Raw genomic sequence first — 22,819 nt, 5'->3', positions numbered from 1 at the left:
GAAGTCCCCGGTTCCAATATTTTTACAATTGTAAGCAATGCAAAAATTATTAATTTAGGCCCTATTTTTTTAAATTGGGCCTGTGCATAACATTTCATCCCAACCTGCTTTTACCTAAGCTCATTATCAGTTAAATTCGAATGTTATAAATTTATTGTGATTTCATTGTATAACAAATAAAACACAATTTCTCGAAAATCCGTGAAAGAATTCTCTGATAAAAACACAGTATATGAAAACATGTGAAACAAGCATTGTAATATAAAGTGCATTATCTTAAAAGGACACCTCGACTGATGAAGATGCAGCTTTGGTTGTGTGAGCTGGCCCACCTGGCACTTTCCCCAACTGTTGTAGTACTCCACCTCGCCCCCATTGATCACCTCAGTAACCCTACAAGGATAAGCAGGTATAGACAATGGATGGATAGATGCTAAATATTAAATGTGATAGTTCCCCCTGTAATTCCAGTAAACTGTTAGACTTTCTATGTTGTTTTTTTTCCAATGATTATCATCCAAGTAAAAAGAAATGTTTTTCTGCAAAGTGCTATTGTCTAAAAGTCCAAAAAGAGGTTGAAAATTCATCTTCAGGTATATTTATTGTTATAAATACACTATAAGTCTGATCCGGTTTGTGATAACCAGTGAGATTGGTTCAGTTGGGGACATATAAGTGTTTTAAAGGCCCTAATAGTCATATGTTTACTAATGCTTTCCTGCAAACCTCCGAGGCTTTCACAGATCAGCTGGATTTCATACTAAAATTAAGTTACACAAAGATGGACCCTATTCACTAATTAGGTGACTTCTAAATGCAAATGGTTAAACTGGAAAAAATATGAAAATCTTGCATTATTTTCCTCACTTTTCACAATCATACATTATTTTGTGTCGTAGAGCTCTGCAACCCATGGCCCTGGAACCACATGTGGTACCTAACAACTTTATCATTCATTATTTAGAACTCATGAGTGTTTTTATTATAAAAGGTATTTAAAAAGGCTAGTTTGGGCTTCATTTTTAAGCAATTTCTAGTAATATCTGCATGGAATTTACACACCATGACACGAATAGTGCAAGAAATATATATATATATTTAAATCTTTTTTTTTCCTGGAATTGGCTGGTCATTATATGCGGATGATGGAGCCTTGTGGATCTGACGTCGTAACATACATTAAGGGTAAAATGTAAAAGGCAATCTGTGAAGTTGAATCATGTCTAATAAACGAAGTTTAAAAAGGTCCATAACAAAATCTCAGGTTAGCTCGTACTTGTCGTCTTCCGCTTATCCGGGACCGGGTCGCGGGGGCAGCAGACTCAGCAGAGACGCCCAGACGTCCCTCTCTCCAGACACCTCCTCCAGCTCCTCCAGGGGGAGCCCAAGGCGTTCCCAGGCCAGCCGAGAGACATAGTCCCTCCAGCGTGTCCTGGGCCGTCCCCTGGGCCTCCTCCCGGTGGGACGTGCCTGAAACACCTCCCGAGGAAGGCGTCCAGGAGGCATCCGGTATAGATGCCCGAGCCACCTCAACTGGCTCCTCTCGATGTGGAGAAGCAGCGGCTCTACTCAAAGCCCCTCCCGGATGGCCGAGCTCCTCACCCTATCTCTAAGGGAGTGCAAGGCCACCCTACGGAGGAAGCTCATTTCAGCCGCTTGTATCCAGGATCCCGTTCTTTCGGTCATGACCCAAAGTTCATGGCCGTAGGTGAGGGTAGGAATGTAGACCGACCGGTAAATTGAGAGCTTTGCTTTTCGGCTCAGCTCTCTTCACCACAACGGACCGGCACAGTGCCCCCATTACTGTGGCAGCCGCACCGATCCGTCTGTCGATCTCCCGCTCCATTCTTCCCTCACTCGTGAACAAGACCCCGAGATACTTAAACTCCTCCACTTGAGGCAGGAACTCCCCTCCAACCTGAAGAGGACAAGCCACCCTTTTCCGGTCGAGTACCATGGCCTCAGACTTGGAGGAGCTGATCCTCATCCCAGCCGCTTCACACTCGGCTGCGAACCGCCACAGCGCATGCTGTAGGTCTTGGCTAGAGGGGGCCAGCAGGACCACGTCATCCGCAAAAAGAAGAGACGAAATCCACTGGTCCCCAAACCAGACCCCCTCCGGCCCTTGGCTGCGTCTAGAAATCCTGTCCATAAAAGTTATGAACAGGACCGGCGACAAAGGGCAGCCCTGCCGGAGTCCAACATGCACTGGGAACAGGTCAGACTTAGTGCCGGCAATGCGGACCAAACTCCTGCTCCGCTCGTACAGGGACCGGATGGCCCCTAATAAAGGGCCCCCGATTCCATACTCCTGGAGCACCCCCCAACAGGACATCACGAGGGACACAGTCAAATGCCTCCTCCAGGTCCACAAAACACATGTGAACCGGTTGGGCAAACTCCCATGAACCCTCGAGTACCCTGTAGAGGGTATAGAGCTGGTCCAGTGTTCCACGGCCGGGACAAAAACCAAAAACCTTGCCACCGCAGAGCTTTTTAACCACCTCGGTGACTTCAGCCTGGGTGATGAAATAAAATAAAAAAGGCCAACATTTTGTTTAATTGTGCCAAAGACTGCCATGTCACGACAACCTTCTAAATGAACATGTTATTTTCTTGTGTAAATAACAAATTCACACCCAGAAATCGTCATTTGTCCTTGGACCTGACAGAATATGGTTGGGATCATCTCAGTGTGTGTCTGCCCCCCCCATGTCAGGGCAGTCAACATAGCTTGTGACATTTGGGCATTTTATTTCTAACAGGCCAAACGTTGGCTGCCTCTCAAAATCATACACAATGCCATCGGGTGACATCAGCTGACAACCCCATCCATGGTGCGTCAGGTTGGATAAGGTAGTGGGTAGAAGATCCCAGCCTGTAATCTGACAGTGGCAGCTTTGTGGGAGAAGGGCGTCATGTGGACAGGTCCTGGGGACCTTGGTTATTCTCCAACAAACAGATATTTTTTGTCCGCACCACTATTGCTCACTGGAAATTCTCATTTTGAGCATAATTTAAAAATGTACTAAAATGTATTTAAAAGAAAAATAATAGAATCACTTATTTTGACATTTTACAATCAAACAACACGAAAACAGGCAAAACAACAACAACCAGCACTAATAACTTAAAGACTTGGAGATTCAAGTTCCTGATTCCAAAGAAACCAGGCACACAGAAGAAAAAGTAGGACATTCAAAACAAACAAGTTGTGTAGTGAGAGACAAAGACATTGGCACTTCATCGAGCAACATAACGCCTCGTCTCATGAGGTCCACTAAACATGCCTCTTCACAAGACGGTCCACTTCAATGTGAAGCAGTCATTTGCTGTGCAGGCTTGCTGCTGTCCTTCAGAGGAGTCCCCAGCTCTCACCGAAGAGATTTGTCTGAAATGTCAAGTTCGGTTCGAGTGTCCATAGAATGAACCAGTCCATTTCTCAGGCAAACATTATCAGTTCAACATCCAGCCGTGATCAGCAGTAGTGGTTGCATGGTCAGAGTGCTACATTAGTTATTATCAGGGCAGCTGGGACAGACGAGCTTCGATGGCCTGGAATGCAAATGAGAAAGCACACGGCATGCATGAATTAAACGATTCTCTTCGTTTTAGACACAAGACAATTTTTAACATAGATAATAAACCCACAAAAGCGCCTGAGACTGGAGTTAAAGTGGACTCACTTTTGCCAGCTCTCCCACAGATCCTGGAACCAAACATAATTGAGATCCTTCTTTCCACAAGTCTTTCAATCGCTGCTTCATGATATCGATATTCCTGAGACGAACAGAAAAATGTTATCAAAGCGTTCTCTAGCGTTTGTCACAAGCTGACAAGTGATGGCTGGCAACACCAATACTTAACACTGCCTTTAACTCTGACCTGGAGAACAAACAGAACTTACAACAACCCACTCCAGTCCATGACGTACCCACCTGTCTTCTGAACAACTGTCCTGCAGTCTCTTCTCAGCTTTGGAAAGTTCAGGCCACCATTTCCTGATGACGGACTGAACCCAGTGTAAACCCACCGTTATGTGTCTGTCAAAAAACAACAAACTAAATGCATTAATTAGGCCCGACTGGTTTTCTCCTCATTCCAAGTTCTAAAGAGGTAGGACCCCCTTTGTTTCTGTAATGCCAAACGGGCAAAATTCAGGTCAGCTCTTAAAAACTGGTGGTGAGAGGATCTAAACATTCTCACTGGCTGAATATCCCCACTGTTTTTATTTCACTCTTCTCCTCCTTTGTATTTTTTACTTGCACACATTTAAACCTAGCCACCAATGCTTAATATCAGTGTTTTACAGAGTTTACATTTAATAATTTATCTCTAACAACCTAAGTGGAAATATTTAAATGATGCGTGAACTTCCACTTCAGCGGCTCCTCAAACATGGAGGCAGAGAGAGAAACGCTCTCTCCAAAGCCTTAACATGTATAGTTCAAATATTTTTCACCGTTCATGTTCTGAGATACAGATTAAAGAGACCGCAACTGTCCAGGATTGTTGATTATTTACTGATTTTAAGCAGAACGGACCAGGAGTGCTGCAGGGTGCCGTTACAAGACGTCTCAAAGGCTTTAATTAGAAAAGATCTGTAGATTATTACAAACTTCGCCTCAATTAGATGTGATTTTAATTACGTAATAATTCATTAATGTAGATCAGGGGTGTCCCTGACTTAAAGTGTGGCAAGGAACAGGACAGAAGAAGCCATGCAGCCATCAATCAGGAACTGGACTTTGAAACCAGGACAGCCACATAGAGGACTATAGCCTCTGCCAGGGGTGTTTTTGGGGTCTCAAAACATTGGGGGCTTTAGCTCAAACCCAAAAAATTTAAATTTCCATGAGACAGTTTATAAGTAATTTAAAGTTAAAATAACATATTGTACCAGTTCTCTGTCTCGGCTGGTTTTAGATTGAATGTAAATTATTGTGAATTAAACAAAAAAGGTTAACAATAACTTTACTTGGTTTTTATTGTTGTTAGAAGCTCAATGAAGGATAAGGAGAAAGAGTTTAGGACTGATGAAAAATCATTTTGCTGAAGAAAATAATGGCACATTTTGAGGTATTTAGAAAAAATTGAATCTGAATTTTTGGTGAAAATTACTCTTAAACTCAGAGATGTTTATAATAGGCCAGAAAAATGTGCTTCTTTTGTCATCTACATAAATTAACTTTTTAATCATTACATTCTTATCAAAGTGTTCCACTCCTAAGGCTCCATTTGTCATTCTTACATTTCAAAAAAGGGAAAGTGGTGTAAAGTCTGGAACCTCTGGAGATCATTGTGGAAAGACGGATTCTTCATAAAATGAAGAACATTATGAAGAACCCTGAGCATCCTCTTCATAAGACTGTCCTACAACAACAGAGTGTCTTCAGTCAGAGGCTTCTTCAGATCTGCTGTAAGACGGAGCGCTACAGGAGATCCTGCCCACAGCCATCAGCATCTACAACTCTTTGAAGAAACCTTCATAATATGAGCTATAACAACATTTAATTTCCCTTTGGGATTAATAAAGTATTTTTGAATTGAAGTTGATTTTTCTAAATCTTAGTCAAATGGTAAAATCCTAAAACACATTTTATTTTATAATGCCAAGAGCTTTCAAAACATTTTATTAAAATTGTTCCTTCTTTTATGAACCTGTTCTCTTTTATCGCCATCTATTCAGCCCTTCATTCCACTTCTGAAGAAATTTGGCCTGCCAAAAATAATAAATAAAAACATTTTCAACAGTCTTTTGTTCTGTACTGACATTAGTGGAGTTCTTACCTTTAAACACTGAGAGGAAAGGGTGTTAAGTTGTGGTGTTTATAATATAGCATAGAGCCTCATCCTGGACCTTATCAGTACTAATATTAGTTATTAATAAATGTATACATATGTCTCACCTTCAGTAAAACTGTATCCTTGTTTAATTAGTTTAGTTTATATAATATTACATGTGTGATTCAGTAAAAATAAAATAGTTAACTAATCAATGGTCCACCTGTGATTAATTGCTATGATTTATTTCTTAATTAACCTGCATCTTTAAAGCCAGAGCTGCATGTTTAGAATCAGCACAGAAGATATGAAAGAGAAGAGGGAGGCTTACTTTTGAACTTTCTACGACGTCTTACTGGAACCAGGAGATATTTTCCTGGTTTATTGAGAAACACATTTTCTGTCTACATGAAGAACTAGACTATAAGACTGGATGCAGCAATGAGATGCAATGTGTTGATCTGAAGGACCTTTTAATGTGTTCAGCTACGTTAGGATTAAATGCTTTTATATTGACTGAAGGACCAGATATTTTCACATTATGATGCAAATCCAGCTAGAACCTCACAGAAAAGGTTGCTACTGTTTTCTATCACAGACAGATCATTTAACTTCTGAGTCAGCATTCAGGTTTTACCGCTATCTTCAGCCACACACACACACCCCCACCAGGCTCCCACTCTCTGGTTGGCTCCGCTGTTGCTCTGAAATGAGCCCTGTTCGAGGCGCTCAGTGTAACGTTTCGGGTAATGAACAAGGCAATCGACGGCCCTGGAGTGAACAGGTGTTCTGGACGTCTCCAGAATGGAGTCGGCCTCTGCCTGTGCGCGTAGTTGCACATTTGCGGTGCCTCGAGTGCGCAAATAAGTATTTTTTGTCTTCAGCCCCGGAAGCCCGGGTCTAACGACGCGCCTGCACATGGTGCTTCTGGTCCACCAACTGGGCCTCACAGTGCCCACAACTAAATCTAAGAAATCTCTCTTAAAACATATTTAGATATTTTTACTGGTATAAAGTTGGTCCAAAACAGCAAGTTAATAAGTATACTACTCTTCAAACATATTTGGGTATGTCAAAACTTTATATACTATATTTTAGTACAATAATGTAGAGAAACATTTTTATTTTGTCTTAGTCATGTGTTAAACTACACATTCTAACAGATTTTGGTTGAAGTATTTTAAATTAGGTAAAAATTGATCTGTGCTACTTAAAATGAATAATAAACAGTGATATTAAACATGTTGCAACATTTAGAATAGAGATTAAAGTGGTTATTATGTCATTAAAAATGTTAACTGAGAAAATATTTACATTTGCCAAGGGACTAGAAAGTGTGGTTTCTACCTCCGTGTTTCTAAGTGCACCAGTTTAAAAGTCTCCCTTTTAAGGGCTAAAGCCTCCCCCCTTTGTTACAACTACTGGTTTGATCTACCAGTTAGAAACATATGGTTAAGGGCTAGGAGGGAGAAGGAAGGGAAGAAGTGGGTTCAGCCTTAATAGCAGTTCTTTAGTTATTGACCAGACCAACTAAAACTTCTTGGATGAATAAGGTGACGACTGACAGGAAAAGATACAATAAATTGAGCAAATCCAAGAACTTTAAACTCAGCTATTAAAGATACAATATTGATAATCAGGGGTACTTACTCTTCATATTTACTGGAAATAACGACTTTGACTTGGGGCATGAGGTCAACACAGCAGCCAAGCGACAAACATGGTGCTTCAGTTTGAAGGCTAACAAAATCAAAGACAAAAGAAGCACAAACAGTGAATGGATGATGATTCATGGCTGACAGAAGGTAAAGTAATGATCATAGTCTTAAAACCTCTGTAGAAAAGGCAGAAAAGTACCAGACCAGAGCTCATTTTTACTTATTTCATTTAAACAGTCGTTTTTACCACGTGAACTCTACCTGGCATTCATTTATATTATTCTTATAGTTCAATCATACAAATAAAGACAGATATATTTAAATGAATTGAGACCAAAAAAGTTTAGTGAGCATAAAAAAGTACTGATTTTAATTGTTTTTCATGATATTAATATTTTATAAGTTTTCCTATTTTTAATAATGTAGTTATACTATACCATGACTAGGTATAATCCTACCCCTAACATGATCTTTTCAAAACCACTAGTTGTTAAGAAAAACCTTAAAAATGCAACAGTTGGAATGTAAAAGTCAAATGTAACTTACTTGTTTGTTAAGACAGGTAAGCAGTCAAGCAGCACCCCAGTGTCTTGTATTCTAGGGAGCAAACACAACCAAACATGAGTGCTGCACAGTTTGAGAAAAAGCCCAAAGCACCAAATGATAAGATCAAAGTTCACCTTATTAGGTAGGACACCAACTCGCAGGCATTTCTTCGCCATAGCGTCAGGGCTACTTTAAGTCGGAGATCTCTTCCAAAGAGAATGTGAGTCATAGCTTCGTGGTCCTTTGATAACTTGTGGGAAAAAAACATAAAAACTTGTATTTTTTTGATCCAACACCAAGAGAAAAACAAGAAGGTAAAAGTTCTTGTAATAGGTTTCCACTTCAGGTCTGTTTCTCACCTCGGTAAAGTCAGCGTACTTGGAGCTGGCCCCTGTCATCTTCGAAGCATCAGCAGAGATCGTCGGCAGCCCAGCGTGAAGGGCCCGCACATCATCGGAGCATGTCACCTCATTCTCTTTGTTGGCCATGCCGGGGCCACGGAGACGGCCTACATTTGATGACCTTCGGTTCAGCTTTGCGCCCACCTCAACCGATGAAGAGCTCTTTCTCTTGCAAGGCGACGGCCGTGTTATCTTGTCGGATCTCTGCACTACGCGATGTACCTGGAAACTGACGAGGGAGACACCAAGATGGGCCAGAGCTGTGGTTGTTCAGAGAGCAAGTAAAATTCAAAGCCATGAATAAACTGTGTTGATGGTCATGGAAAGATGACTTACAGGAGCATCTCAATAACTTAAAATATCATCGAAAACTTTAAGTAACTTTGTTAATGCTAGATTATTTACTGCAGAGTGATATATTTTATGTGTTTGGTATTTTTTAACAATTATTACTAACTGCTAATAAAATGCAAAACTCAACTTTCAAAGAATTAGAATATTATCCAAGACCAGGAATGTACAATCTGTGCCTCCAGAGCCGCTTGTGGCTCTTTATAATTTTACCTATGAAGGATAAAAGACCAATCATTGTTTTAAAATGCATACATTGAATCTCTACAACAAAATCACACTAAAAGTACCGGTAATATTTTTTAGATGTATTTTTCTTGTCATTAGGTTGGAAACTATTTCCTTTTCTTACATAATTTGTCATGCAGAGGTTTTATGTTTGTCTTCATTTTAAAATCTAAAAAAGAGGGCCTGAAGATGTTCTTGTAAAGTCATTGAGACATTAACAAAGTTGTTTCCTTAACAAAACATCTTTGTCATGCAGCCCAATGTCTGTCCGTAATGTCTGAATCTTTTTCTACCACCGTTTCCTTCCACTTCATTTGAATGAATATGCTGGGATACAGCACTGAACAGCCATCTTCTGCAGCCATTACCGTTGTCTGCAGTCTTCCCCATAACTGTGTAGGTCATAACAGATCTCTAAAACAATCCCATAACAAAACTGACGTTTGTGTGTTGATTTGGTGTAATCAAAAGTCCTCCAAATTAACAAAGTATCTTGAAATATGCAATTCTTTAGTTAATCTTTGCAGCAAATGAATCCTAATTTTTGAGTTTAAGTAGTTTCCAGTAATATTGTAGTTTGTTGAGGTCTACCTGTAATATTCCAGTGGCTGAGAGGGATTCATCTGTGGGACAGAGACTGAATGAACCCCATGGATATGAAATTAGAGACTCACCTGTCCTCATTTAATTCTTCCTTATTATTAAAATCCACCTAAAACAAAAGGATATGGGATGAGGGCACTACCACTACTATAAACTACTGAACTCTTCTTCACCATCACCAGGATTTAGCACACAAATTTACTGTATTTCTTACATTAAACCAGAGGTCTTGGGATTCATACCTGCTTCATGTTCTTTTCAGTAGAAACATGCAGACAGGACCGCCGAAAGCCATTGGATTTATTGCAGCTGACTTTATAGACTTCCCGTTGCTTACAATGCTTGCCAGCTGCCATAATAAGGGACACTGTTGGACAAAAATTACAATCATTGCTAGTGTAACTCACTCCGGAGATGGCAACTAACATTAAGGGTATTTCTACCCACCCAAAGAGACAAATGCACCAGCAAGAATAAACGTTTCAGGTAGAAAATAAAGTAAAGCTATTACATTTACTGCCTTGCCAAACATAAAAACAACCGATCAGGTTGGAAATGAACTGCATTATTCCCCTGAAAGTCAATTAAAGTTGCTGCAGCGACGTTACATGTAGCTTTAACCTTCAGCATTTAGATCAACTACGAGGAAAACACGGAAACGTTCAAAGTAACGAGCTGGAGGGCTGCTACGAGCTAGCTAGCTAACAAGTAAGCCACTTCAGGGCACATACGGCTTCACAAAAAGAAATGTAATTCTATCGAGCTACTATTTTCACCATTTACATCATTGATTTAATTACCAACCAAATATTTTTAGAGTTTAGTGTGGGCTCCTCATATGTGTAATTCAAAAACGTAAAGAAATGGTTAAACTCGAGGCGAAAACTGCAAGTCCGTGTTAACGCCTCATAGTTTTACCATTCGAATAACTACACCACCGGTGTGGGGGGATTTTCTTTATTCTTTTTCTTCTTCTGGTGTTTTATGTCCGTTGGCAGATCAACGATGATGATGCTTACCGCCACCAACTGGACTGGCTTGTGGACAGAGATGTAGGAAAAAAAGATTCTACGTTTGTATTTTTCCAAAATAACATCATTTGATCTTTTATTTTAATTATATTAATTCCAAAAATACTTTCGTATTGTAATGTTGATATTTATTTTACTAAGGGCTTCTTTTAGCTGTCTCTTTTCTAGTTGTGTTGCACTCAATGAAAACATACTGTACCAGTGAGTCATTTTCTATACCTCTTCTTCCATAGTGGGTCGGAGGGAAGCTGGGTCCTATCTCCAGCAGTCTATGTTTATTGCTAAGTTTATTGCTTTACTGCCCATACAGCCGGCGTTTTACTGCTTACAGCTGCTGGGAACATCTTCACCTGAGATTAACCCTTTCTCCAACCTGAAGCCTGCTGTGACCTCTGACTTCTCCCACTCAGGCTCACAATACATGTTATGTTACACATGGGAACGGAACTCATATATGAAACTAAATGATTTTAATCCTCAACATATGCTTTCCCATTAATCTAAGTGTTTTATTAAGACATGTGTGACCTACTCTGACTGTCATAACTGATATGTTTTCTGCTTTTTTCTGTCTTCCTTGCCTGTCCTACAAATCTCTAAATGCTGTTCAAGTATCTTCCTGTATTACTATAGCTCATATCTCAATATTCCTGCCAGATTTTTTTAACATATATATCACTAATTCGGAATTCAGCCTTACTCAATGAAATCTGCAGCTCTACACTTTCAGACTTCAATGACTGTTTATCAAAAATTGTCTACATCTTCATTTCCCTCCACTCCCACATGTGCTGGAAGCCAAACACTACTGTTACTGTTTTAGTGTGAAACTTGTTCAGAGTACAATTAATATCTTTCCTTGTGGAGTTATTTGATTTAATCCTGGATAAAGCTGATCTACTATCAGAAGCTATAAGATACTTTTGATGTTTCTGTTCTTCAATCCAAATTAAACTCATGAGTTGCCACTAATTCTATTTTATATACTAAGTTGCAGTTCTTTTCTTCATTCCTATGTTGTGATATGGAATGTATACTGCTGCTCCAGTACGTCTTGATTCTGAATCTTTAGATCCTTCTGTAAATATAAAAAAATGTATAAAAAACTGTTTATTAAAATGTTATTGTACAATAAATCATTCTATAATATGCTTTTCCTTATTCTTGAATAATTTATGCAAGTATAAAAACACGGCTGGATTAATAAAGAGCCAAAGTAGAATGTCTAGGTCAGATATTGTTGGAAAAAAAATTTTATTGCAAGTAATCCTGCATATTCAGTTTTTATATTGCCAATCCAACCAAATATGCTCCCAACACTCCTATAAGATATTATTTGCAGGATGTGATTGATTGTGTCCTTGAACATTAACCCAGTTGTTAACCGAACAGTTGTTGTAATGATGTAATTTGTAATGGCATCTCTCCCATTGCAACTTGTAATGCTTCTACTGGTGATGTTCTAAATCCCCCACAAAATAATGTAAGCGTCTTTGATTGTTCTAATCAATAAGTTTTTTATTGGTTTCTATTTAGAAAAATAGATAACCTGAGAAAAAAATGTGTTCACTCGCCTTAGCACCAGTTACTGTTCTAAGACATAAAAACATGATTTTTTAAAACTATAAAACACATTATATTACATAGTAGGTATTTATAAACCTAGATTTTGCTGCTCCAGACAAATTCTATTCAGGTGCGGTGTTTCAGATGTCTTCCGGAAGCTGTACTACAGACTACCTAACAAATGATGGCGCCAGAGCGCCAAGTTACACGTGTTTGTTTGATTTCGTCCGGCAGTAGTCGCTAAAACAACACAAACCGCATCTTTTCTTTGTCAAAATCAGGCCCCCAGTCCCAACAGAGAATATTGGAGAAAATATTGTTCAACTATTGAGGTCTTGACAAAACACTTAGAGCATACAACAGGGTTATGTGATCATTATAATTTGACTCACAGCATGTTTTCATGGAGTGCAACTAATATAAACTAGGAAAGAGACAGATAAAACAAGAACCGAATAAAATATAAACTTTACCATTACATTTTTTGAAATTAATATCATTAAAATCAAAGATCAACTCATATTATTTTTGAAAAATGCAAACCTATTAGAATCAATTTTTTTTTCCCTGAATCTTCTGTCCACACTCCAGTCTAGTTGGTGGCGGTACTGCACCATCATAGTTGGTCTGCCAACTGCAATAAAACACCAGAAGAAGAAAAAGAAAACAATCCCCACACACCGATGGTGTTATTTGAATGGTAAAACTATGAGGCGTCGACACCGATTTGGAGTTTTCGCCTTGTGTTTAACCAGCCTTTCACGTTTTTGATTTGCACACACAAGGAGCTCTCACTACACTCTACAAAATTAATCGGTAGGTATTTGAATCCGTGATGTAAATAGTGAAAATAGTAGCATGTCAGAATTACCTTTTTTCTGTGAAGCCGTATGTTCCCTGAAGTTGCAAGGCTAATTTGTTAGCTAGCTAGCTAGCTAGCTCGTAGCAACGGCCCAGCTCGTTACTTTTCTCCGTGTTTTCTTCGTAGTTAAGCTAAATGCGTTATTGCAGCAGCATTGACTTTCAGAGGAAGAATGCAGTTCATTTCCTTACCTGATCGGTTGTTTTTATGTTTAGCAAGGCAGGAACTTTTTTAGCTTTATTTTAACTTGGACTTTTGTTTGAGCTTTCCGAGTTGAAGTCGGACGACGCCTATTTAATTAAAAGATTTATCCTTACAGGTACATTCTACTGAATCGTAGTTGAGATGTTGTGTTAAAAATACCCATGATGTTAGTTGCCATCCCCGGATATACGAGCTATACTAGCAATGATCGCTGTAATGTTTATCTAACAGTGTCCCAGCTGGCAAGCATTGTAAGCAACGGGAAGTCTATAAAGTCAGCTGCAATAAATCCAATGGCTTTCGGCGGTCCTGTCTGCATGTTTCTACTGAAAAGAACATGAAGCAGGTATGAATCCCAAGACCTCTGGTTTAATGTAAGAAATACAGTAAATTTGTGTGCTAAATCCTGGTGATGGTGAAGAAGAGTTCAGTAGTTTATAGTAGTGGTAGTGCCCTCATCCCATATCCTTTTGTTTTAGGTGGATTTTAATAATAAGGAAGAATTAGATGAGGACAGGTGAGTCTCTAATTTCATATCCATGGGGTTCATTCAGTCTCTGTCCCACAGATGAATCCCTCTCAGCCACTGGAATATTACAGGTAGACCTCAACAAACTACAATATTACTGGAAACTACTTAAACTCAAAAATTAGAATTCATTTGCTGCAAAGATTAACTAAAGAATTGCATATTTCAAGATACTTTGTTAATTTGGAGGACTTTTGATTACACCAAATCAACACACAAACGTCAGTTTTGTTATGGGATTGTTTTAGAGATCTGTTATGACCTACACAGTTATGGGGAAGACTGCAGACAACGGTAATGGCTGCAGAAGATGGCTGTTCAGTGCTGTATCCCAGCATATTCATTCAAATGAAGTGGAAGGAAACGGTGGTAGAAAAAGATTCAGACATTACAGACAGACATTGGGCTGCATGACAAAGATGTTTTGTTAAGGAAACAACTTTGTTAATGTCTCAATGACTTTACAAGAACATCTTCAGGCCCTCTTTTTTAGATTTTAAAATAAAGACAAACATAAAACCTCTGCATGACAAATTATGTAAGAAAAGGAAATAGTTTCCAACCTAATGACAAGAAAAATACATCTAAAAAATATTACCGGTACTTTTAGTGTGATTTTGTTGTAGAGATTCAATGTATGCATTTTAAAACAATGATTGGTCTTTTATCCTTCATAGGTAAAATTATAAAGAGCCACAAGCGGCTCTGGAGGCACAGATTGTACATTCCTGGTCTTGGATAATATTCTAATTCTTTGAAAGTTGAGTTTTGCATTTTATTAGCAGTTAGTAATAATTGTTAAAAAATACCAAACACATAAAATATATCACTCTGCAGTAAATAATCTAGCATTAACAAAGTTACTTAAAGTTTTCGATGATATTTTAAGTTATTGAGATGCTCCTGTAAGTCATCTTTCCATGACCATCAACACAGTTTATTCATGGCTTTGAATTTTACTTGCTCTCTGAACAACCACAGCTCTGGCCCATCTTGGTGTCTCCCTCGTCAGTTTCCAGGTACATCGCGTAGTGCAGAGATCCGACAAGATAACACGGCCGTCGCCTTGCAAGAGAAAGAGCTCTTCATCGGTTGAGGTGGGCGCAAAGCTGAACCGAAGGTCATCAAATGTAGGCCGTCTCCGTGGCCCCGGCATGGCCAACAAAGAGAATGAGGTGACATGCTCCGATGATGTGCGGGCCCTTCACGCTGGGCTGCCGACGATCTCTGCTGATGCTTCGAAGATGACAGGGGCCAGCTCCAAGTACGCTGACTTTACCGAGGTGAGAAACAGACCTGAAGTGGAAACTTATTACAAGAACTTTTACCTTCTTGTTTTTCTCTTGGTGTTGGATCAAAAAAATACAAGTTTTTATGTTTTTTTTCCACAAGTTATCAAAGGACCACGAAGCTATGACTCACATTCTCTTTGGAAGAGATCTCCGACTTAAAGTAGCCCTGACGCTATGGCGAAGAAATGCCTGCGAGTTGGTGTCCTACCTAATAAGGTGAAATTTGATCTTATCATTTGGTGCTTTGGGCTTTTTCTCAAACTGTGCAGCACTCATGTTTGGTTGTGTTTGCTCCCTAGAATACAAGACACTGGGGTGCTGCTTGACTGCTTACCTGTCTTAACAAACAAGTAAGTTACATTTGACTTTTACATTCCAACTGTTGCATTTTTAAGGTTTTTCTTAACAACTAGTGGTTTTGAAAAGATCATGTTAGGGATAGGATTATACCTAGTCATGGTATAGTATAACTACATTATTAAAAATAGGAAAACTTATAAAATATTAATATCATGAAAAACAATTAAAATCAGTACTTTTTTATGCTCACTAAACTTTTTTGGTCTCAATTCATTTAAATATATCTGTCTTTATTTGTATGATTGAACTATAAGAATAATATAAATGAATGCCAGGTAGAGTTCACGTGGTAAAAACGACTGTTTAAATGAAATAAGTAAAAATGAGCTCTGGTCTGGTACTTTTCTGCCTTTTCTACAGAGGTTTTAAGACTATGATCATTACTTTACCTTCTGTCAGCCATGAATCATCATCCATTCACTGTTTGTGCTTCTTTTGTCTTTGATTTTGTTAGCCTTCAAACTGAAGCACCATGTTTGTCGCTTGGCTGCTGTGTTGACCTCATGCCCCAAGTCAAAGTCGTTATTTCCAGTAAATATGAAGAGTAAGTACCCCTGATTATCAATATTGTATCTTTTAATAGCTGAGTTTAAAGTTCTTGGATTTGCTCAATTTATTGTATCTTTTCCTGTCAGTCGTCACCTTATTCATCCAAGAAGTTTTAGTTGGTCTGGTCAATAACTAAAGAACTGCTATTAAGGCTGAACCCACTTCTTCCCTTCCTTCTCCCTCCTAGCCCTTAACCATATGTTTCTAACTGGTAGATCAAACCAGTAGTTGTAACAAAGGGGGGAGGCTTTAGCCCTTAAAAGGGAGACTTTTAAACTGGTGCACTTAGAAACACGGAGGTAGAAACCACACTTTCTAGTCCCTTGGCAAATGTAAATATTTTCTCAGTTAACATTTTTAATGACATAATAACCACTTTAATCTCTATTCTAAATGTTGCAACATGTTTAATATCACTGTTTATTATTCATTTTAAGTAGCACAGATCAATTTTTACCTAATTTGAAATACTTCAACCAAAAACTGTTAGAATGTGTAGTTTAACACATGACTAATGGTGCGTTCACACCATACGCGGATTCTGCGAATTTTTCGCCTCATTTGTGTGCTTTTACCCTCTTTACATTCCGCGTGAACTCCGCGTTGGCATTTGGCAACAAGCAGCTACGCTTCGCCGCGTCATCAAATAGGAGGAGCTTCCATCTGCTGCTTGCTGGTTTAACTGAACATGCTGGACATGGATTTCATGGATAATCACGGTGTTTTACCTGCGGAGAGCCGAAAAACGCAGCCGACGTCAACGTCCCTGGGTTCACCAGATTCTTCAGGGACGGGAACAGTTCGGAGAGTACCACCACTTACTCCAGGAGCTGCGTCTGGATGACGGTCGATTTCAGCGGTACTTCCGTCTATCCAGGACCCAGTTCGAAGATCTGCTGCCCCGCGTTGGGAGATGAATCGGCCTCCGGGACACCAACTACCGGCGACCGCGGTGAAGCCAGCACGAAGCCGGACACCGGACACTCAAGGTCCGCAGAGCCAGCGGCATCCAGCCCATGGCCGATCCGAGTCAGGCACCCAGATTTCAGCTAGCTGCTCTCTGTTGCTCCCTCTTCTGACGCGCGGTGGTTCACTAGGGACCGTCAATAAGTTTCCGAACCAAACAATCGTGGAAAATCTGAGCGCCTGAGTCGGATCAACCGTGAGCTAGATGCGGCTAACTCCGCGGAGCTTGAACGTCCAACTTCAAACTAACTTCACCGCGGTTTACCGGTGCTTTATCCCCGCTGCTGAACGCCTGTCCATCTGTCTTTGGTGAGTAAATAAATCTCAGCTCAGTAAAAAAAAAACAGCCGATTTTTAATGTCCACATCTCCTAAATATAAGATATTTGTGCCTAAACATAACCAGGCCAGATCTTTTCTGTACTTGTCTCGGTAAAAGTAATTAGTTGAGTCATACAACTCTGGCTTGCCACACACCGCCACTATGATCTGGTCCTCCATCTTCACTGACAACCACTTCTTCTCCGCTTTGGTTCTTCACTCTACGTCACAGCCACATCCAGTCCCTGATTGGTTGACGCGACGCAAATTTAGGAAAAAGTTCAGATTTTTCAACTCGTACTTCGCACCGCCCTGCTCCTGAACGCGCCTCTACATAGGGATAACATGTAAATTGGTCGCTCCTTTCGCAGAAACCACGTTCGGTGTGAACGCACCATAAGACCAAATAAAAAGGTTTCTCTACATTATTTTACTAAACTATAGTATATAAAGTTTTGACATACCCAAATATGTTTGAAGAGTAGTATACTTATTAACTTGCTGTTTTGGACCAACTTTATACCAGTAAAAATATCTAAATATGTTTTAAGAGAGATTTCTTAGATTTAGTTGTGGGCACTGTGAGGCCCAGTTGGTGGACCAGAAGCACCATGTGCAGGCGCGTCGTTAGACCCGGGCTTCCGGGGCTGAAGACAAAAAATACTTATTTGCGCACTCGAGGCACCGCAAATGTGCAACTACGCGCACAGGCAGAGACCGACTCCATTCTGGAGACGTCCAGAACACCTGTTCACTCCAGGGCCGTCGATTGCCTCGTTCATTACCCGAAACGTTACACTGAGCGCCTCGAACAGGGCTCATTTCAGAGCAACAGCGGAGCCAACCAGAGAGTGGGAGCCTGGTGGGGGTGTGTGTGTGTGGCTGAAGATAGCGGTAAAACCTGAATGCTGACTCAGAAGTTAAATGATCTGTCTGTGATAGAAAACAGTAGCAACCTTTTCTGTGAGGTTCTAGCTGGATTTGCATCATAATGTGAAAATATCTGGTCCTTCAGTCAATATAAAAGCATTTAATCCTAACGTAGCTGAACACATTAAAAGGTCCTTCAGATCAACACATTGCATCTCATTGCTGCAACCAGTCTTATAGTGAAGTTCTTCATGTAGACAGAAAATGTGTTTCTCAATAAACCAGGAAAATATCTCCTGGTTCCAGTAAGACGTCGTAGAAAGTTCAAAAGTAAGCCTCCCTCTTCTCTTTCATATCTTCTGTGCTGATTCTAAACATAAAGCTCTGGCTTTAAAGATGCAGGTTAATTAAGAAATAAATCATAGCAATTAATCACAGGTGGACCATTGATTAGTTAACTATTTTATTTTTACTGAATCACACATGTAATATTATATAAACTAAACTAATTAAACAAGGATACAGTTTTACTGAAGGTGAGACATATGTATACATTTATTAATAACTAATATTAGTACTGATAAGGTCCAGGATGAGGCTCTATGCTATATTATAAACACCACAACTTAACACCCTTTCCTCTCAGTGTTTAAAGGTAAGAACTCCACTAATGTCAGTACAGAACAAAAGACTGTTGAAAATGTTTTTATTTATTATTTTTGGCAGGCCAAATTTCTTCAGAAGTGGAATGAAGGGCTGAATAGATGGCGATAAAAGAGAACAGGTTCATAAAAGAAGGAACAATTTTAATAAAATGTTTTGAAAGCTCTTGGCATTATAAAATAAAATGTGTTTTAGGATTTTACCATTTGACTACGATTTAGAAAAATCAACTTCAATTCAAAAATACTTTATTAATCCCAAAGGGAAATTAAATGTTGTTATAGCTCATATTATGAAGGTTTCTTCAAAGAGTTGTAGATGCTGATGGCTGTGGGCAGGATCTCCTGTAGCGCTCCGTCTTACAGCAGATCTGAAGAAGCCTCTGACTGAAGACACTCTGTTGTTGTAGGACAGTCTCATGAAGAGGATGCTCAGGGTTCTTCATAATGTTCTTCATTTTATGAAGAATCCGTCTTTCCACAATGATCTCCAGAGGTTCCAGACTTTACACCACTTTCCCTTTTTTGAAATGTAAGAATGACAAATGGAGCCTTAGGAGTGGAACACTTTGATAAGAATGTAATGATTAAAAAGTTAATTTATGTAGATGACAAAAGAAGCACATTTTTCTGGCCTATTATAAACATCTCTGAGTTTAAGAGATTTTTCACCAAAAATTCAGATTAAATTTTTTCTAAATACCTCAAAATGTGCCATTATTTTCTTCAGCAAAATGATTTTTCATCAGTCCTAAACTCTTTCTCCTTATCCTTCATTGAGCTTCTAACAACAATAAAAACCAAGTAAAGTTATTGTTAACCTTTTTTGTTTAATTCACAATAATTTACATTCAATCTAAAACCAGCCGAGACAGAGAACTGGTACAATGTACAATATGTTATTTTAACTTTAAATTACTTATAAACTGTCTCATGGAAATTTAAATTTTTTGGGTTTGAGCTAAAGCCCCCAATGTTTTGAGACCCCAAAAACACCCCTGGCAGAGGCTATAGTCCTCTATGTGGCTGTCCTGGTTTCAAAGTCCAGTTCCTGATTGATGGCTGCATGGCTTCTTCTGTCCTGTTCCTTGCCACACTTTAAGTCAGGGACACCCCTGATCTACATTAATGAATTATTACGTAATTAAAATCACATCTAATTGAGGCGAAGTTTGTAATAATCTACAGATCTTTTCTAATTAAAGCCTTTGAGACGTCTTGTAACGGCACCCTGCAGCACTCCTGGTCCATTCTGCTTAAAATCAGTAAATAATCAACAATCCTGGACAGTTGCGGTCTCTTTAATCTGTATCTCAGAACATGAACGGTGAAAAATATTTGAACTATACATGTTAAGGCTTTGGAGAGAGCGTTTCTCTCTCTGCCTCCATGTTTGAGGAGCCGCTGAAGTGGAAGTTCACGCATCATTTAAATATTTCCACTTAGGTTGTTAGAGATAAAGTATTAAATGTAAACTCTGTAAAACACTGATATTAAGCATTGGTGGCTAGGTTTAAATGTGTGCAAGTAAAAAATACAAAGGAGGAGAAGAGTGAAATAAAAACAGTGGGGATATTCAGCCAGTGAGAATGTTTAGATCCTCTCACCACCAGTTTCTAAGAGCTGACCTGAATTTTGCCCGTTTGGCATTACAGAAACAAAGGGGGTCCTACCTCTTTAGAACTTGGAATGAGGAGAAAACCAGTCGGGCCTAATTAATGCATTTAGTTTGTTGTTTTTTGACAGACACATAACGGTGGGTTTACACTGGGTTCAGTCCGTCATCAGGAAATGGTGGCCTGAACTTTCCAAAGCTGAGAAGAGACTGCAGGACAGTTGTTCAGAAGACAGGTGGGTACGTCATGGACTGGAGTGGGTTGTTGTAAGTTCTGTTTGTTCTCCAGGTCAGAGTTAAAGGCTGTGTTAAGTATTGGTGTTGCCAGCCATCACTTGTCAGCTTGTGACAAACGCTAGAGAACGCTTTGATAATATTTTTCTGTTCGTCTCAGGAATATCGATATCATGAAGCAGCGATTGAAAGACTTGTGGAAAGAAGGATCTCAATTATGTTTGGTTCCAGGATCTGTGGGAGAGCTGGCAAAAGTGAGTCCACTTTAACTCCAGTCTCAGGCGCTTTTGTGGGTTTATTATCTATGTTAAAAATTGTCTTGTGTCTAAAACGAAGAGAATCGTTTAATTCATGCATGCCGTGTGCTTTCTCATTTGCATTCCAGGCCATCGAAGCTCGTCTGTCCCAGCTGCCCTGATAATAACTAATGTAGCACTCTGACCATGCAACCACTACTGCTGATCACGGCTGGATGTTGAACTGATAATGTTTGCCTGAGAAATGGACTGGTTCATTCTATGGACACTCGAACCGAACTTGACATTTCAGACAAATCTCTTCGGTGAGAGCTGGGGACTCCTCTGAAGGACAGCAGCAAGCCTGCACAGCAAATGACTGCTTCACATTGAAGTGGACCGTCTTGTGAAGAGGCATGTTTAGTGGACCTCATGAGACGAGGCGTTATGTTGCTCGATGAAGTGCCAATGTCTTTGTCTCTCACTACACAACTTGTTTGTTTTGAATGTCCTACTTTTTCTTCTGTGTGCCTGGTTTCTTTGGAATCAGGAACTTGAATCTCCAAGTCTTTAAGTTATTAGTGCTGGTTGTTGTTTTGCCTGTTTTTGTGTTGTTTGATTGCAAAATGTCAAAATAAATGATTCTTTTAATTTTCTTTTAAATAAATTTCCTAGAAAAACATTTTTGTTTTTTTCTCGTTATGGTCTGTTACTGCTGAATCTAAATGAGAGGTGGTTTGGCAGGATGTTTTTCAGTTGTTTGTGTATATTTTCAAATGCAAAGGGATTATGTTGAACCAGTCTTCTGTGACATTTAACAACAGTTCTCATAATTCATGTTGGGAATGTTCCTACTGGTGAATCTTGCCCTACCATCTCTACTCCAGTTGAACAACTGGTTGTGACACTAGAAAGATAATTGTTTGATTTTCCTCAAAAAAGAGTACATGGTAAAAAAAAAAAATTCCAGCCAGCGACAGTGGTGTATCTTGGTCAGAGAGCCTCCGAAGTCACCAGATCTCGGTCCAATAGAGCTCATTTTGGGTTTGGTGAAATATGAGATTTACATGGATGTGCAGCCAACAAATTTGCAGCAGCTGCATGATAAAGTATTTTTGAATTGATTGATGTCTTCATGTTAATATGGGTCAAAATTTCTGAACATATGCTGTAAATAATGGTTTTTCTGGAGGCAAAATGGGTCTAACCTGGTAGCCTGGTAATAAAGTGACCAATTAATATTTTTGTGATTTTTGTCAGTTTTCTACAAGTTGTCATGTAAACTGAGTGACATAAATCACCCCAAACATTTTAAATTCTCTTAATTTCACACACACAATGTGGTATGGACTTTTACTGCCCTTTTAAATAAAATTGTTTAATGCTACATACCTCCCTTTTAAATATTTCCATAAGTTACTAATTAATTATGCTCCTGAGTTTTAGTTATCATTCATACACTCAACACTTTAAGGGACCTTTCTGCGTAGATTTAACTCACATCTTGCCACTTAAAAGGACAGCTGTAAATGGTTAAGCCACTGCCTTTAACAAAAATTGATTTTGTTTGAAAAAATGAAAGTGTCACCTAAAGTATGCTGGCCATAGATTCCATTAGTTGTGGTAGATTTCAAGGAAAACACACTAGCTGATTCTATATTGTCAACTCTCTTGGTGCCAGTCTACAAAACCCCCATCAAGGAAAATTATAAGCTTGTTTCCTTGGCTAGTACTGTTTGCTTGCTAGAGTTTAAAGGAAATCTTCTGGAATACGTCTGAGCCACAGTTTTGTCTTGGATAAATGGTCATGCAGGACCAGTTATTATTTGCATATAAAGCATGCTTTTATGAGGAGCTTTATATGTAATTTTGAATATTCCTTGAACTATAACTAATGGATTTAACTACCAAAACAAAGTGATAGAAGAGATTGCTCATGTTTCTTAAAACAC

General features: G+C 39.2%; 2 protein-coding genes across 7 annotated transcripts; one reads left to right on the top strand and one right to left on the bottom strand.

Annotated features, from left to right (window-relative positions):
* Positions 1-2,593: 2,593 nt before the first annotated feature.
* On the bottom strand, positions 2,594-13,437 carry LOC124882018 (KATNB1-like protein 1). Of its 4 annotated transcripts, none has more exons than XM_047388101.1 (10): positions 13,394-13,437; positions 9,814-9,938; positions 9,643-9,680; positions 8,348-8,618; positions 8,123-8,238; positions 7,989-8,039; positions 7,435-7,524; positions 3,935-4,043; positions 3,687-3,780; positions 2,594-3,555 (listed from the first exon to the last, which is right to left on the bottom strand). In XM_047388101.1, the coding sequence occupies exons 1-10, from the start codon at positions 13,410-13,412 to the stop codon at positions 3,500-3,502; spliced, it is 969 nt and encodes a 322-aa protein (XP_047244057.1). In that variant the 5' UTR covers positions 13,413-13,437; the 3' UTR covers positions 2,594-3,499. The 4 variants fall into 4 exon arrangements, with proteins under 4 accessions (XP_047244057.1, XP_047244058.1, XP_047244055.1 ...); XM_047388102.1 differs by lacking the exon at positions 13,394-13,437 and adding an exon at positions 10,376-10,479; XM_047388099.1 differs by lacking the exon at positions 13,394-13,437 and adding an exon at positions 10,019-10,467.
* On the top strand, positions 12,815-22,108 carry katnbl1 (katanin p80 subunit B-like 1). 3 transcript variants are annotated; one of them, XM_047388104.1, is made up of 10 exons: positions 12,815-12,984; positions 13,466-13,580; positions 13,714-13,751; positions 14,745-15,046; positions 15,156-15,271; positions 15,355-15,405; positions 15,870-15,959; positions 20,529-20,637; positions 20,792-20,885; positions 21,017-22,108. In XM_047388104.1, exons 3-10 carry the CDS (start codon positions 13,742-13,744, stop codon positions 21,070-21,072), a joined length of 828 nt encoding a protein of 275 aa, XP_047244060.1. In that variant the 5' UTR covers positions 12,815-12,984; positions 13,466-13,580; positions 13,714-13,741; the 3' UTR covers positions 21,073-22,108. The 3 variants fall into 3 exon arrangements, with proteins under 3 accessions (XP_047244060.1, XP_047244059.1, XP_047244061.1); XM_047388103.1 differs by having other exon boundaries at positions 12,816-12,984; positions 14,776-15,046; XM_047388105.1 differs by having other exon boundaries at positions 12,820-12,984; positions 14,776-15,046; positions 20,529-20,633.
* The last annotated feature ends 711 nt before the right edge of the window (positions 22,109-22,819 follow it).

Source organism: Girardinichthys multiradiatus, chromosome 15, assembly GCF_021462225.1.
Source record: "Girardinichthys multiradiatus isolate DD_20200921_A chromosome 15, DD_fGirMul_XY1, whole genome shotgun sequence".
NCBI classification, from domain to species: Eukaryota; Metazoa; Chordata; class Actinopteri; order Cyprinodontiformes; family Goodeidae; genus Girardinichthys; species Girardinichthys multiradiatus.
This window is presented reverse-complemented; position numbering and strand designations above follow the sequence as displayed.